The sequence below is a fragment of the Delphinus delphis genome, chromosome 4 (genome assembly GCF_949987515.2).
Source record: "Delphinus delphis chromosome 4, mDelDel1.2, whole genome shotgun sequence".
Classification (NCBI taxonomy): Eukaryota; Metazoa; Chordata; class Mammalia; order Artiodactyla; family Delphinidae; genus Delphinus; species Delphinus delphis.
The window spans coordinates 45,213,247-45,231,946 of NC_082686.1; the positions used below are offsets into that span (position 1 = coordinate 45,213,247).

Consider the following 18,700-nt stretch of genomic DNA (forward strand, 5'->3'; position numbering starts at 1 on the left):
TCTCTGCCTCTGAGATTTCTGGCAGCAGCCAGAGAATAGAGAAGTGATCACGCTCTTATAATATGAAGCACAAATGCTATAGGAAATATGTATGGAGGGCATTGAGGATAATGGCCTCAAGCAGAGCTTTTTCACCAAATGAAGAAGTTTGTTTCATGTGGTATTTTCTGACCACAACCTTTGACAGAAGACCTGATGGAGGTAAAGTGTCACTGATTGAAGGTGTTTTTTCCATGGTGGTATACCATGAGCTAAGTTAAGGAAACAGAGATACCAGAATATCCCAGAGAGGACTACAGTGGAAACATGGGGAGTAAACCTAGGCTTCAAAAAGGACTGAAACAAGAAATCGGAAGACTCTTGAAATGAAAGCAGCCAGTCTTTTTCTTGTTCTACACAGCCACTCATCTCTGTTTCTCTCTCGAAAGACTATTTTTCCCTGAATCTGTGTTCATTTAGGAAAGGATATCTATCTGCCCCATGACTTGCAAACTCACATTTCTGCTTCATTTCAATCATGGATCAAAATTGCTAAACACTGTGAATCCTAATCCCAAATTCCTGGAAGAGAGACTGTGAGTGGCCCAGTTTGAGTCAGATCTCCATCCCTAATCCAATTCCTGTCTGGGAGCCAGAGACAGAGAGAACAGTCTTCCAAAGCCCTACCCTGGGGTAGAGGCAGTTTTCAGAGACAGGGCTGAACAGATATCCTAAGAGATGCTTACTAAGAATTTTAAGGTTAGTCTTTAATGAGTGCTTAGAATGTGAATTCTCTATTTTTGTATTGAGGGATGGTGCAAGTGCTTTAAAAATAAGATGAAGAAGATGCAGAAATCTTTCTGCTATTAAAGCCAAGATGCCCAACCAATATTCTTGCTCATGCAAAAATAAAATCTCCCCACATTTGCACTGAAACGGGCTGCAGGCAAAGCAAAGATTGTCCTTTGGAAGCAGATTTGGATCTGCTCCCACAATTAAACGTACTCTCAATCGAAAGCCTGGAGTTCCACACCACAGGATACTGTGGGAAAAAAAGATTATTCTGGCCTGGAAATTTTTCAAAGCAAGTGTTCCAAGTCATCAAAAAGAAGCCCAAGGAGGACTGCTCCCATGGAAAAAGTTATATATTCAGCTGCACAGTTCTGCAGCATGCTTTCCAGGATAAGCCATGGAAGAAGTATGTTGTACAAAATGGAATAGGTTGTCTAGTTTGTAGAGTTTTGATCAACTGCCTTTTGTCTGCCAAAGAAAATGATTTTAGTTTTGATAAAGTTGATGATTATACAATTCTTTCTGAAGCAGTAGAATGGCTGAATTGTTTGTATCCAGAAATCAATTCTAGTTGTTGAAAATGAAACCCATATCATCAACATATAGGAAGAGGTTTATCTTTCTGTCTACCAAGATGGCACATATGCAGTTTGTCTACAATCGGTATCAAATTGTGAAGATATTGGTTTAAAAGGTGAATAGATAAAACACAATGCCTGTTTATATTACATGAAATTGTGAATGAGTATGTCAGGAAAATTTTCCCGGTTAGTTCACCATTCTTTTAGAGTGGCGTTTACTCTCATTTTTTTGGAATCATAATACTAAGCCTCAGTTTTAAGTTAACTTGATCCTCTAGGCAATGAATTAAAAATTTAGTGGAAGATATATATGCAAAGCAAACAGCCTTATTTTCTTGAAAATAATAACATTAAATAGTAGAGTAATACTGTGCCCAAAACCCTCTTGCTTCTAATACAAAATATTTAACTTGGAGACCTCACTCATCGTTTAAGGGAAAGCAATTAACATAAATAATTGAGGGACTCTGAGAAAATTGAATCGAGCCATAGTTTTGTAGGACTATAGGTTGGCCCTTTTTAAAATAGGGTTGATTCTCCTTGAACCTTTCCAGAACCAATTATAGTGATTGGTTAAAGGTTGAGGTAAATAGTTTGGTGTTATTCAGAACAAGCTTCAAACAGTTTCAAACAATGATCCAAAAACTTGCCCTACAACTTATTTGCTTTCAGGGGATGATCAAGTGAGTTCTGGCTTAAGGGGTAACAGGTCCCTGTTAGATGTCTGGGATCTAAATTACTTGGGACACCGTGCTTGGGTCCATAAAACAGAGAAATTACACTCCCACCCCAACATTGCTGGTTTCTGTGCTTTCACAAATACTTCTACTGAAGCCATATAAGGGACAACTGTAGCCTCAAATCTGCTTTATCATTAACTGAGAAAATTAAGTAAAGGTCTTCCACAGGAATTTGTTTAGCTCCAGATTTGGTAGTAATGAGTTTATAATTAGATGGGTTTAAATTGGGCAGATTCTTCCACAATCTGATTTTAACATGCTGTCACACTAAACTTGCCAGAAATGTCAGTTCATTTGTTTTTATTTTGGGTTTGTTTGTTTTTACATCCATGCAATTTTTATTAAATCAGTGCATGAGATCCACTAAATATACGCTAGACAGGACTGATTTCCCCCTGAATCTGTCTATTAAAGAAAAAAAAAAAAGGAATCTCTTCAGGCAGAGCATTTGATATTCTTTGTATAACAAAGGTCAGCAACCACCCCCCATCCCATTTCACCTTATCCTTCCTATCCTATCCATCTCATTGTGGGGACAAACATACTCAGGAGGCTGTGTTCAACAGTAAACTTTTTTTAAAAAATAGTAAAAGGAGATAGAAAACATCCAGCTCAAGCAACATAATAAACAATGAGAAATTATTAGTACCTAGTTTGGAAATATAAAGACCGACTTACCCTCCCGTCCCCTCATATTAGGATATGCATGTGGAAAAATACAACCAAATTCTTTCCCCTTTGGTTCATTATATTAAATAGGACTATCAGTTTCAAGTAACAAAACCCCAACTGGCTTAATAAAAAGTGGGACTTTATTGCTTTCTGTAACCAAAGTCAAGGAGTAGCATGAGATTCAGGCCAAATCCAGGCTCTCCAACTATGTTCTCAATACTCAATACTTTCTTGGTCTCAGTTCTGCTTTCTTCTCTGTTGGATTTATCTTCAGGCAAGTCCTTCCCATATATATACATGAGTTTATATCTCCAGTAAAAATGGCAATTCTGATGAAACTCACATCTCCTTCAACTCTACCTCTGAACCTGAGTATGAATGGTAGCCCGAGAAAAACATAAGCGTGATGTCAATTTAAATTGTCATGATCCATCCCTTGCCTCTCTCTCTCTCCAACCTCCTATTCAGCCTCTTGATCTGTGTCTCAGACATCACAAAGTACACAGAAACAGCAACTCAAGATGGTGAGCTATTTTGTGTCTCCATATATATGAGGTCATTTCTTCAAACTAGAATGTCCCAATATCTACTCATCACCTTGGTGACTTGCAAATTTATTCTAATCATTCTAGGTTTAGCTTAGGAATCACCTCCTTTATAAACCTTCCTTCACTTCTTCCCATCAAGGTTATTACTCTCCTACTCTTCCCTCATTACCTTCACATGTACCTCCATTTTAGCAATAATTTTATTATATTACAATTAAGGCTTACATCTGTAACCCCTTTGCTAAAGAGAAACTACTATGAAGACAGGAAAATATGCTTTAGTTTTCTTTGTCTCCCCAATCCTTATATCATAGTGTTTAGCACATTCTAAATGATTAATATTTTTGTTGGGGTTTTTTTTTGGAATTGTAAATAGTTTTATTTGTATAAACTAATACTTGATATATTTAATTAAAATTTAAAAATTATAGTTGTTTCAGGTTTATTTAAATGTTTTGTTAAATATTTAAAGTATATTTTTATTTTTTTACTTTTTTTACATCTTTATTGGAGTATAATTGCTTTACAATGGTGTGTTAGTTTCTGCTTTATAACAAAGTGAATCAGTTATACATATACATGTGTTCCCATATCTCTTCCCTCTTGCATCTCCCTCCCTCCCACCCTCCCTATTCCATCCCTCTAGGCAGTCACAAAGCACTGAGCTGATCTCCCTGTGCTATGTGGCTGCTTCCCACTAGCTATCTACTGTACGTTTGGTAGTGTATATATGTCCATGCCTCTCTCTTGCTTTGTCACAGCTTACCCTTCCCGCTCCCCATATCCTCAAGTCCATTCTCTAGTAGGTCTGTGTCTTTATACCTGTCTTGCCCCTAGATTCTTCGTGACCTTTTTTTTTTTCTTAGATTCCATATATATGTGTTAGCATATGGTATTTGTCTTTCTCTTTCTGACTTACTTCACTCTGTATGACAGACTCTAGGTCTATCCACCTCATTACAAATAGCTCAATTTCGTTTCTTTTTATGGCTGAGTAATATTCCATTGTATATATGTGCCACATTTTGTTGTTTTTGAATGAATAATGTGTCAGTGAAGAGGATTTCCTCAAGAAAATCTGTACAACTTTTTCTAAGTAATCAATCTGTTTCTTATCAGGATTTTTTCTTTAAATATTTTTATGAAAAACAGATCCTAAATAAATCCTTTATTTTATAAGCCTATGAAATTTGTGATCTCTATACATTTAATTACAAACCTACTTAACCTCAAACCATGCTAACCTTTATATTAAAAGCTATAACCTCAAGTGCATATATATGCCTACCAATATGTAAATATCCACTATTATTATTAGGATACTTGTTGAATAGTGTTTGAAATTGAACATAATAGGTTCCAGATCAGTATTCCAGGGAATCTGTGAAATTTGTAAGGAAATTCTGTTGTACACTGGATCTTTAAAGAAAATGATGAAATATGTACTTTGGCAACATGAGTATTTCAATTGCAAAAAAAAAATGTTATCAAAGATCTATCTCAACTGCCAGTAACTATATGAAATATAGATAATTACAAATTAAACTCATGACATTTAGAATGTTAACAGTAGTTCCAGGTGTTTAAATGCCTCAATCTCTTTTCTTTGTTCTTTGATATTTGTCACATGAAGCCTACCTGTAGCAAGGCATGTTGACCATTTATTAATGCAGACAAAAATCTCTTTAAAAAAAGAAAAAGACAAGTGTTTCATCTTGCTGCACTACCTGCCTCTGCTTCTGCCTCTCCATCAGGTTGTACCACATTCACATTTTCCAATTATCCCTGTGTCATTTGGCATTTTTATCTGACAAGTAAATTAAGGTCATCAAGAAGAGTGAATCTTGAAGTCTTCTGTGTCCCAATGTAGCCACAGTTTGAAGTACTGAATTGCATTGTTTCTGGAGAAATGACAGAGCAGTGGAGGAAAGCACGCATGTGAAATAATTTTCTGAAAAAGTGTAATCCCAGCTAAGGGTCTTCACTTCAACAGAAATGATTCATGAGGTTTGTTTCCATCCAGCTGAGAAGAGAATTCAGTAACTGGCTTCCTAGAGTGTATCAGAGAGTTTCTTGCTATTTTCTCTCTCTATCTATCTCACTATCTCTCTCTCCCTCTCTCTCATATACCAGTCTTAGGGATATTTTTCCTTTTGGTAGATGGCGCCAAATGTTGAATGAATATAAAAGGAACATCTTAGTACAATCTCAGGTAGTACCTCTTCCTCTAAATAGCTACTTCATTCAAACCCTAGGCTGGGATATTTGAATAAAGAAGTTTATTCACACTATTTTCTATTAATTTATCTTTGAACATATTAAATGCCAAAATACAAAAGTGTAGGGGAATTTTTTGTGTCACTAGAACATTTTTAAGCATTAATATTACCAAACAAATCATACATGAAAACTTTTTATAGTCAGCGATGTTTAATCCTTACATCTAGAATGTGTTCTTTATCTCTTCTTCATGAAAATATGCATTGATTAATCCCTATACTGTGTAAGGCACTGTGCTAATCCCATGTGATACAGAAAGGAGAATGATATTATTTCTGCCCTCAAGAAGCTTATGACATAGTTGAAATGGGCCAAAAAATGGAAATCTTCAGAAATTGAATCATTTTTGATAGTTGAAGTTTTCAGACAGAGGTTTGGTCTTTAAAGTATTATTTTTATAATTTTTAAATATTTTGGATATTTTTCTAATAATGCATCCACAAACTCCTGTCCTTTTATATAAAATATCTTGAACATATCTCAGCATTTTTTAATGGACCTTGAATGATCGTGTTAATGTATTGAGTTCTAACATAGTGAGTCCTTTGGTGCTCCTTGAATTTTATAGGGCTATTTGATCCTCAACTCCTGCCTCCAGAGTAGTATATATTTTGGAATTTTATGTCAGATTTTCAGTTTTCCCAGTTGTTCTTTCAGTCAGCCTAGCAGTGTGCGCTTCCATTCAATTCCCTCTCTTCAGGTATCTGCTTTGTGAACTTGGAAATCAATAAACATGTCTGAAGTAAGAGTGTGAGGCACTGAAGCTGCTTTATGAGTAAACTCTGCGTTCATTAGTATGTGAACATCTGTCAGATGTTTCTTCAGAGGCTCTTTACGTCTGTCTTGTTTGCCACTGCTCCACCGCATTCCATATAATTGAACTTGCCATCTAGCTGAATTCAAATACATGTGATAAGATGAGTATCTGAACTAAGAAAATAGCTGTGGGGATAGGAGGGAATGGGAATGAATTAAGAAATACTTTAAAATATAGGAGTGACAGGATTGAGGATCTGCCTGCATTATGTGAGGGCTGAGTCCAAAGTTTCAGTCTTGGACATCTCTAAGAATGGTATACTTACTGCGATGGGAGGATTTTACTCTCTAGGCAATAGGAAAGTCTGAGGTTTTTTTGTTTTTTGTGTTTTTTTAAATTTTTAAATCATTTCATTTGCTGAGTATTTTTAAGTATTATTTTGAAGTATAATTATCTGGCCACATAATGTGGGTTGGATTAGGAAGAGACACTGTGGAAAGGCAGTCTAATAGAAAATTATAAAAGTAGCTTAATCACGTGAGGCTGAAGCCTTAGAGGCAGTACCCGTGGTAATAAAAACAAGATAACACAAGACATAATAATAATTTGACTTTGGACCTGGAGTTATAGGGAAAGGTAAAATCAAAGATGACCTCATGCTTCAAGTCCAGGTGGCCAAGAGAATAACACCATCTACAAAATCCCAAGATTATCTTCATCTAGGAGAACTATTTGTTCGGTTTTCATTGCTATCTCACACTCTTATGTCTACATGACCATACAGTGGTGAGATTTTACAGACTCATGAGTCTCCATTGTATACTGCTACGTCTTTATATATATATGCCTCATTTCATGAGGTTAAACCAATCCTGACTGCAATATATATCCTGAGAGGGGAATTTTTTTCCTGAAAAAAATAATGCTAAGGATTTCCTGAATTGATCGTCAACAAACCTTAAGGTTAATTTAATGGGTGCTCTCCATACATTACTTTGTTGAGATTTCTGCTGTGTTTAAAAAAATCATTTGGTAAAGTGTTGAGATAATAGTACTTGAAATTTTGACATTTCATCTAAAATTGGGAGTCATAAATAAAACATGTGAATATGAAACAAATTTATTTCACTGGGCAACATTTTGAGAAATGCTTTATTCAAAAAAATCATGTAAATGTTGTCTTCCGTAACTTTAAAAAGATGTTAAAACAGAAAAGAGTTAACTTTAAAAAGCTATTGCATAGAAAATGACACAGAATACAAATAACAGATTTTACTTTGAAATGTAAATATAAACTAGAATAATCTTGATTACAGTGAGACAAAATCATATGCCTCCATAGAGGAAAATTCTTTGGTTAAAAATAGCCAAATTGCTTTTCCCTCATACTTTCCTTAAGACATGAAATCTATTTTTTTTAAGTATTTGGATTCCAAGTAAAGAGCTTCACTTTTTTCTCTTTAAATAGCAATATCTAAAGCAAACCTCACTTAATAATGTCATCCTGACTTATGCCAGGCATTGGGTAGGTACTAAGTCCTTGCTCAGTAACAAATTTGCAACTCTTTTGGGGTAATTTCTTCCTCTTAAGGAAGTATGCTTCTTTCCAAACCATAGAATGAAATATATCATTTTAATATACTTATCTTTTTCTAAGACTACAACCTCATTCCATTAAGCAAAGGAACATTCCCAATCACCTAGTCACAATTGAATTTTATTTCTTACCATAGATTATTGTGTTTCTAATTGCGTTACCTCTGAAGGACAGGTTTGCTCTGTATACACATTTCTCCTACAAAACTAATTAGAAATAAGCAAGCTTCTTCTCAGGATTGAAAACATGAATAGGTGGTACTATAGAAAAGTTTTCACAACAGAGGAATTTGTAGCTATACTTATTTTTATGGAATCCACTTGGTAGATGATTTTATGGTTTATTTGTCGAAGTGTCTGTTTACATTAATCAAGTCTTTGAGACCTCTAAACAAGGAACAACTCCTCACTGTCTCCCTCCTCCTATTGCTTTTCCTTCCCCTCCTCCTCCTTCTTCCAACACATCATATTTCCAAACTCCCACTCTGCTGACTCACCGTCAAAGGCTGTTTATTCTCTTCCAGAGCACCTTACAGTTTCTCTTTTGTAACAGTTCGTAGACTCGTAATTATTTGCTCATTGTTTATCTTCCCCACTGGACGGTAAATCCAGGAGGACAGTGTTTATTGTTTACCACTGTATCCCTAGAGTCCGTCTCAGTGCCTGCCATGTAATAGGTACTCAATAAACATTTATTGAATGAACTAATAAATTCTTAACCTTGGATTCACATTTATAAACTTAATCTACTCAACCTGATCAAATGTAGAAGTCTGTTCTTTCTAGTAGTCCCTGCCTTCCAGGAAGCATTATCTCCAATAATACAGAATAATTAGAGTCCTCTGATTAAAATAGTGTTGGATAGACTTACTTCATATACATAACGTTACTACCTTCAAGGTAAATCTCTACATATCAAGTGGAAGGCAAGAATATGGATTACCCTAGGTTAATCTGACCTGTTTTATACGGGAATCATCCAATGCACACAATCATTCAAACCATTCACACAAACAAATATTTATTGAGCTACTACCATGTATCAAACTCTGTAGGTCAAATACTGTATTAGTTTCCTAGGGTTACCATAACAAATTACCACACATAGTGGCTTAAAACACCAAATTCGTTCTCTCACAGTTATGGAAGCCAGAAGCAGAAGCATACTCTCCCCTAAGGCTCTAGGAGAGAAGCCTTCCTTGCCTCTCCCACTGTCTGGTGGCTCCAGGCATTCCTTGGCTTGTGGCTGCATAACTCTAGTCTCTGTCTCTGGCCTTCTCCTCTTTATTTTCTCTTCTCCTGTCTCTTATAAGGACTCTTTTCATGGATTTGGGCCCACCCAGTTGATCCAGGATGACTGAGGTCCTCAGTTACACCTACAAATTCCTTTTGGGGGAGGGGGAGGAGGAAAGGGTGTCTTCATTCAACATATTATAGATACTATAGTGAATAAAGTCCCTGCAATAGAATTTGCAATCTAATAGAAAGATTACCAAAAAAAGGTAATTTCAATAAAACATGATAGAAATTTATGGATAAAAGTAGTACAAGGGTCTATGGGAACATATATCTAGGGACCTAACAAAATCTAAACAACCAGAAAATGATGTGATGTTCATGTAGGAGGATTGATTAGGAATTGACCATGAAAGTCCAGCGCATTGAAGGAACTGGCAGAAATTTAGCATGGTTAGAGAATGATGAGAGATGAATCTGGAGATATATGCTAGAGCCATTTGTAGAGAGCCTTGTTAACAAAGTTAAGGGCTTTGGACTTTATCCTGAGATAAAGTCAGAGACCTGTGTTTGGCTACATTAATACGATAGAAAGGCAGAAATTATCCCTATCCAGACCAAGAGCTGAAGCACAGGTCCTATGAATTCCTCTTATTTCCATATGGCAAATCTTGTTCTTCCCAGTATTTGATTGCAGCCTTAGTGAATAACACAATATCATAGTAAAATTGCTCTGAAGGATTGTGTTAAGAATATTTAATTCAACATTCTCATTTTTACAGACATAAAACCAAGGTCAAGCAAGGCTATGATGGTTCTAGAACACACAGAAGAGCCCCAAGCCAGTTGTTCTGTTAGTGTAAATGGTGGTGCAAAATAGTGGCAATAGTATGGACTTGGAGATTGATAAATCAGGGTTGGGTGGCCAGCTTTCTTGTGTACAAGTCGTGTGACCTTAGGCAAGTAATATAACCACTTAAACTAGGAATAATAATAGTACCTACCTATTAAGATGTTGTGCAGATAAATTTGATAATGAATTTGAAGCACTAAGCATACTGCTAGAGGATAGTTTACTATTGAGTACATTTGGCTATTGTTGATGATGATGATGAGATTCATAATGTTTTCATAATCAACCCAGCCCCATCATCCAGAGAACTTTACTATCAGTATAATAGTACATCACATTATATACTCTTATTTTCAAATGACTTATTTTCAAATATATATACATATATATACATATATATATAATATTCTCCACAGAGGAGTGTTTAGAATTCCTAATACAGATGTTTAAGAAACAATTATGCAGAAATATACATTTTTCCAAGTGTCACATCTTAATACTGTTATCCTATTAAAGTTTTAATTGAAGCAAAGTTCATATATATGTAATCACAAGGGTGAAAAAGAAGATATATTAGTAGTACTGGCATTTTACTGAGCAATTATTTAAATTAAACAACACAATTTTCTATAATGAGGTAATCTGATTTTCCAAAGGCACCCAATTACATAATCATCTCCACCATCTGAACTTTGAATACATGGTGTCAATAAATCACTTGCTACCTGGCTTCCATGAAGATACATGCTCTAGGTTTAAAACTCTTGAACTATATATTTTACAAATACACCAGTTGGTAAGTAAATAATGTTTTCTTTTTAAATGCTACCTCCTTTATCTTCAAAAAGTTAATGTTTTCTATAACATCTACTCCTTACAATTTGTTATTCAATAATTTTCAATGAGAAAATGTGACATTTTAAAGCACACATTAATTCCCATGGTATCAGTGTTATTTTGAAGATTAGGAAATCCAGTGAGGACCTAATAAAATACCTTCAGTACGTTATTTATTGGATAAGATTCAACTATTTAACTTGTCTCTACACAGATTGTGTGCTACAACTCAACACTGAAATAGATTGCCTGAAAATATCTTGATTAAATCATAGTGACTGGGCTTCCCTGGTGGCGCAGTGGGTGAGAGTCCGCCTGCCGATGCGGGGGACACGGGTTCGTGCCCCGGTCCGGGAAGATCCCACATGCCGCGGAGCGGCTGGGCCCGTGAGCCATGGCCGCTGAGCCTGCGCGTCCGGAGCCTGTGCTCCGCAATGGGAGAGGCCACAACAGTGAGAGGCCCGCGTACCGCAAAAAAAAAAAAAAGAAAAAAAAATCATAGTGACTAAGGTCTAATTCCAAGGTTTAGTAAATTTCTTACTAAAACCTGAACATAAATGACTTTTGTTTTTATTTACATTTAGACTTCTTAAAAAGCCTCCTAAATGCTTAACTGGTTTCTTACTGACTCAACAATAGCATTTAAGGTTTAGATATTCTCTAGTAGATATGTCATTTTTATTAGAAAGTTATTACTCTGGCTATGATTTGCACATAGTTTACCCCGTACTTGATTCCCAGAAAAAGATCTACTTCTACGGAAAGTACTCAGGTTTAATAAATTTAAATTATTATGGTAGAGAATTAAGCAGTTTGCTTTTCAGTTATATTCTTTCTTTGATTCAGTTCGCTGCTTTCAACTGATTAATCATTTTTATAGTAATCTAAATAAAAATCAAGCTTTATTTAAGTTAAGGGATATTGGAGGCACTGATTGATTTATTGTTTTAGAATATTGATAATTAACTGAATTATTATTGCAAGTTATAGCATAGGAAGGAGAAATGAAACAAATATGTAAAGCCTGAATTCTGGTGATAGTCATGTGTGAGCTGGATCAAGTTCTTTAACTTCACTGAGCTTCAGTTTCCTTACTTCTATTATTAAGCAATTGCCCATATGCCGTCCAATAAAATTGTATCTCATTAAAACTTCAGTAATACAGAGAAGGAAAAGTGCTAATGAATTAATTGAACTAAGATATTTTGAAAGATTCCTGGAAGGTTAGTGAAACATGCAGCCCTTGAAGTTTTGATACAGTTTTGTAAATGAGAGAAGTAATATGCTGTTATCATACATAATCTATACTTTTCCTGAAGCAAGGAAGCTTTTAAATGTCATTTTTTTAATGACTGCTAGTCAAACATCTAAGCAACTACTATGTATACCCTTGTGCTCTAGAGGTGGGAATTCATAACTTTGATGTTTGAATTAAGTTCTTTGAAATATAAAGAAGTTTGTTCTTAAATTGTGCAATAATAGCCTTTCACTTTGTGAAAACAGACATCAAAACAGTCTGTAAAGCCTGGCCTGTTGGTGGATGGTCAGGCCACTCAAGATGGCTCTCCTCTTACTCTCTGTCCACCCACTGCTAGACCAGCCCATGCTTCACCTACACCCTACTCACATGACTATACAATCCTCTTAATTATAGGGTTTAATCAGTAATTGCCTACATGCTTGCCACCTGTACCAGCTGCTGGTTTCCCTGGTAACTGATGAGCCAACCTGAAGTCAATTCCCCCTATAAATGGTAGCACCACCCCGCCTCTATAGTGAAGGTTGCTACTGTGTCCTGTCTGCTCTCTGCTGTCCACGATGGGGTGTCGCTCCAGGACTTACAGACTTGTAAGAATCCCTAGCCAATAAACCATCGCTGTCTCTGTCACTGTCTTCTGGCTCTTTCTTTTGTCTCTCAGCTGGGCATTTACAAGGTTTGCAGGCCTGCAGGGTGTAGCCCAACAGTTGGCAAAAGTGTTCAAGTAAATAACTTAGCAATTATATAAACAAAATCCTTTAGTGCGTCTGCTGATTTAATTTTGCAAAACCTACTTAATCTTAAAATGAGGGGTACCAGGAATCCATCTGCTTTCTTGATATTTTTGCAAAAAAGAAGAAAGGGTTATGTGGTAGGTTATGACCTCAGTCTTCAGCCCTCATTTGGGGTTTGCATCTTGTGTGCCAAATAAAGGGCAAATGTGGTGGGATTTTTTGGTATGCATTACCATATTTTCAAGCATAGACTAAGTTGTAAAACAATTTGGTAGTGAAACGTCACCCAGAGATATACTAATATCGTACCTGTGTTTCAGCTTCTGACATGGCAGCGGAACAGGGGCAGATTCTCGTGATAGCCACCGCGGCCGTGGGAGGATTCACTCTCCTCGTCATTCTTACTTTGTTCTTCTTAATCACTGGAAGGTAACTGAATTATACCAGAGTATTTCCAAGATTTGTGAATAGCCATTCTTCTTATACACTGTGTGTTCAGGGGCTTTTAAACTTAGCAAAGTATACGTGTGGGAAAAAGGGGTCAAGGCAGATTCCACTCTGACAGTGAACTCTATGTGGCAATAGAACCACCACGGCAAGTTCTCTGTGTCAACAGTTCCCTGAATATGGAAGCTTTGAAAACAATGAGTGATAAAATCCTACTTAATAAGTTACGTCTGGGTTTTTCCTTTACTGCAATCAAATTATACCATTAAAGGGATTTTGCTTGGAAAAAAAAATAATTCAACAGAGAAACTGAACAATATATATAAAGTGCTTTATAAACTTAATATTATAGAAATGTTTTATTCTATCCATTAAATATTGAAAGGATCTATATTAGAACTATATTAATGATTGTATAAATCAAGTTATTTTTCCGCCTAAGAGTAATATGGATGAAAATTTAAAATAACAATAAATTTAATGTAGCAAAAGACCTAGACTTGAATCTCAACTAGCTGGTCAAAGTGCTTCATCCATCTAAACCTTAGATTTCTATTTTTACACAGTTTGGTATCACAAAGCATTAAAATGCTTTATTGATTTTTAAACATATTAGATTGTTTCCATGAGCCAGTTACTGACAATGCAGAGATGTGAATGAAGATAGTGTGTATGAAATTATTTAAAAGAATAAGTGTCATTTCTTATTGAGCCCTTGATATTTGGCCCAGACTTTTGTCAGAAATTGTGAAGTCTTCAGATCATATTTTCACTCCTACAAGGGGAAATTATTCCATCTAGATTATCAATAGTGGCACAAAATACCTTGAGAGTTTTCCTGATACAGCAAAATATCAGTGTCATGATTTAAAACTGTAATAATAATGCCAGTGAAACAATACACATCCTTACTGACTCCAGCTAAAGTACACCAGCTCTACTGGGAAACCCTGATTATTTGATGATGCCCAGAAATTACCTTCAGAGCCAGTAGTTCAGCAACTATGAACACCCTTTGTTTTATTCATTTTTAAAACTCTTACATACCAATATTTTTAAAAAATCATTACAGAATTATAGAGGATATGCATATATGAAAAAATATCTGAAATTTTGACAGCAGACTAGAAGTATATATCAATAAATTGACAATTACTTAGACACTTATCAAGTGTGGGTCCCTGAGGAAATGTAACTGCTACCTGTTAAGAGTGTATCAGATTTAGTTATAACAAATCCACTTTATAGGATTTATCAAGGAACAAAGAAACACGAGGATATTCTAATGTGGTTAAGTTGAAATGGTGACTGCCTTATGAAATTAATTGTAAAAGGGGCACATTTACCCCTATGTTCACTTAAAATTTTCAGGTGTATTAATAGACATAGCATGACTCTTGCAATTAATAGTGTCTCAGAGTTCATTTTAATAGCAGTGTCATATTTATTGTCAATTTTAAAGAATGCCTCTAAGTTCATAATGGAAATTGATTCAAATTCTATTTTATTTAATAGTGATTCAACATGTAGCAAAATTGGTTCTGATTTTTAAGTTATATTTTATGTATTTGTAGAACATGAGCTAAGGCCTTATTTCCTCACAGAGTATTTCAGCAAACAGTGATTTAAATAGCACATACACATGTAGAAAAACATTTCATTGAAATATCAGAAAATACTGCCTTTACACATAAATATGACAAAAGACTTCACAGTCATTTTAGGCTAAATAAAATTGGCCTAATAAACCTGAGATTTGGGCTCAACTGTTATCTTTATTTGGGATTCCTGAAGCAGAATTTGAATACCATTTTTAAAAAGATTTAATAATAACCAAAAAACTTGAAAGTTGAAAATAATTTAGTACAATTTCCATGTTTGCCAATTTATGTGACATCAGAAACTGCCTTAACATTCTACATACTGGAAAAAAACAAGTTCAATTACATAAGATAAAAGCATTCATTCTGGAGCATCTTTTAAGCACTATGCTAGGGGAGCATTCACTGGAAATTATTCTATGAAAATTGTAAGACGTATCTGAATAAATATGCAATTTGTCATGGGATCTGAGACCAAATTCACACTGAAAGACTGGGTTGTGCACCACAGATGTGTTCTGTTTAACCATTTGGAATTAGCAACTTGATGAGCTGTCAGATAATGTGGATGTTGCCGAATTTTTCATGTTGAAGAAGTCATAGGAGATAAGCACCTGCCCGTTCTTCAGAGCGTGATTCTTCCGAGAAAGCACAGAACATGCCTCCACCACATTTCTAATATTAAAAGAAAAAAATGAGGTTTAGCACTGAAACTGGAAGACAGTTGTCTAAATTTCTGAGATTCTGAATCAAAAACAATTTTTCCATTGTGACTTTTAATGCATTTCATCGACTAGCTATTAGAGACCATGTAAGGAAAGACATGATGGTTATTGCTTGTTATTAAATATTTTCTAAGCTTCCTATCATTTGGATCAATCAATCCACTTGAGAGTATTTTATTCCTATCTGGGGCTAATTTTGATGTATTAAAAAAAACCTTCTATGGAGAATTTTTGTATGTTATAAATATGTTCTTAAAAGTGGTCTTTATAACTTTTGCCTATGGGTGATAAGTATTTTAATTAATATTGGTTCTTATCCTGCATAATTACTAAAATAAGATTCTGTTTACCTTTTTTAAAGATGTCAATGGTATATAAAGGCCAAAATGAAGTCAGAAGAGAAGAGAAGAAAGGACTTACAGAATGGGCATTGTAAGTAATTCAGTGACTGTATTCCATGATTTTCTACTGTTCCAGCACTTCAAGAGTTCATTTTAAACTTGTATCCATGAATTGTGAAAGCCAAAGAAATTCAGTTCCAACCTTTCAGCATTAAGACTTTTCATCTGGTTTCTAGGTTTGCTGGTGGAAATTGCACCTGCTTCTCATTAAATGATAATACCTTTTTCCTAATTCTGCTTGCTGGAAAACACAACAGACTGAATATGCTAAAAATACAAGATGACTGATTATATCTAGTTATTTACCATTCACAATGGCTCCAAAACATTAGTTGGAGCATTAGCCATAGAAATATTAAGGAATTCTTATTCCCTCTTACAGGGACTGTCATTTAACATATAACAAATCAATTTACAATTCATTAACACTAAAAAAGAAAATCAGCTCTTTAACTCTTAGAATATGTATGAAATCCTTGAGCTGACTACAAGGTTATATTCATTTGAAGGATCTCTTCCCAAGCAAGCTATAATTACCACTATAGTTGGTTTGATAATTGCCACCATCTCCTCCCCAACACCCACCTTCACCTCCACCTCCAAATTGCAAACTACTTTGTCAAGACAGATTCTCTGGCATGAGACGCTGAATTAACAAGAAAGGGATTTCCTCTAATTAACCACAGTATAGAGATAATATGTGAGGCAAGTTGTTTAACTATTTAAACTCATCTTCTATTTCAAATTGAGCTCAAGTTATAAGGGACTTTTCGATCTATATTACCCTCCAGCTAACGGAAAGGATTTAAGTGAGGAAATTATAAACTAGAGGGATGCTTTAGGGCTATTTTTAAGGCTCATGTGATTTCTCAGAGAGAGGTCTGAGGACAAGCTGCATTAGAATGTTTCACCCTTACTCACCAAAGTTCAGACTCAGAAGGTCCAGGGTAGGGCTAAGACATAAGCATTTTCAGGAAGCTCTCTTAGGTGGTTCTTTTCACAAAGAGTTTGAGGCTCACTGCCCTGGCAGAGAAGGGAGAGCCGAGACAGCTGATACCAGGCAAAGGATGAGCTGAAAGTAATGTAGACAGAGGCAGAAACCTGGATCTAGACACTTGGACCAATGACTTAAGCTGAGCAACCCTAAGATTCACTGCAGTGAATTCAGTAATGAACTGCAAAAGAAAAAGATGCTCCTGAGGTATTTATTACCTGTTTTCCAACTAGCAGTTTAGCATAAACTAAACCAGATGGGCCCAGCAAGAAGCAATGAAAATAACCTGAGGCAGCCAGGTACAATAGAAGAAAGATAACAAACAGATGTTTAAGAAGACACGAATAAGTAGTAACCAGATATTCAAAATTGAAACTAAGTTTGGGTTTTTTTTTTTCCTATACTACATATATTGTAAAAAAAAAAAAAAAAGTGATACTAACTAATCAGTTTATTCTGTAGAATGTATATCACTTTAAATTATTGAATGGTTAAATGTTAAAACCATGTATGAGTTAATAAATGGCATCTGTTACCTGTGCATAAAGTAATGTTATCAATATGATACTACTAATCATCTCATAGTAGCCTTTGAGCTTCTAGCATTCAATCTGAAATCACAACTCCTACTGTTACAAAAATATCCTGAGGTACAAATGATCTGTTCTTGTTTCCTCCAATCTAAAGTCAAATTCTTGAGTTTGAGAAGTCAAGAAAAGCATGGCATTTCAGAATCAGTCAAATCTATCGAGAAATATGATTTTCTGGAGCTCTTTTGGGAAGTACTAATCTTCTCAAATCCAGTACTAGAAGACAGGAGGCAAAAAGTAATGAAAGAAGACAACAGGCATAGAAGAACTCATGAAGCAAATTATTGCTAATAATGGGCATTTCATCACCTCCTCTAAACTCATTTTATTGCCTTTTGTTTGTTTTTGAGATATTCTTGCAAGAGCATGTTTCTAAGGAGACCTAGGCAATGCTTAATTCAGGGTGTTGTATGGTTTTCAAAATCTAAGAAGCAGCAAAACCAGATATAATTTACTCTGCCACAAATTTAGCATTGATCTTTTAATCCTTACTAATTTGTATTCAGTAAAGGTTTGCTGTGTGTTTATTGCCTATAAAACTACACCTAAGGTATTTGGAAAGGTGCAAAGATGTATAAGAAATGATCTCCTGTCCTCCAGGAGCTAGCAGCCTGATGTGGAAAACAGAAACCAGTGAGCAAAACAGAGGAATATCCACAGGCAGTCTGTGACTACTTTACATACTGAAGAAGTTGCAAATTAATATGCAACCAGACATCCAATTTTCTAGCCACCCCTATTCATCTTCCTACCTGCCTGTGGGCTGTGAGCACCCACCAGGGAAAGAGGAGCAGCTACATCTGGTCAGCGACCAGATTTGGACCTTTGATTCTTATCCTCCCCTCCAGTGTAGACAATGGGTCCTTTCCAGGACAATGTGCAATTTGGCCATGGAAGCAAATACAAGAACGCAGGACAGGGCCGTTTCCACAGTGTAGTGGTCCTCCCTGTCACTGTGCCATGGAGTCTGTGCTTTACTGCCTAAGAGTTTCTGGAAGGAGAGAGACCACAGGACTAGGACATGAGTTCAGGAAAACCTAGTGCCTTAGAGTACAAAGGTCCAGGAGGGACTCTAAGGG

The 18,700-nt window shown here is 35.6% G+C and overlaps 1 protein-coding gene across 2 annotated transcripts in view; it reads left to right on the forward strand.

The window, feature by feature from the left end:
• The window catches only part of EPHA6 (EPH receptor A6), an 867,569-nt gene that overhangs the window by 571,710 nt on the left and 277,159 nt on the right, over positions 1-18,700 (forward strand). For both annotated transcript variants that reach the window (XM_060010502.1, XM_060010503.1), the window contains 2 exons: positions 13,184-13,292; positions 15,998-16,068. In XM_060010502.1, coding sequence (XP_059866485.1) covers positions 13,184-13,292; positions 15,998-16,068 — 180 coding nt within the window. The remainder of the gene's footprint in view (positions 1-13,183; positions 13,293-15,997; positions 16,069-18,700) is intronic.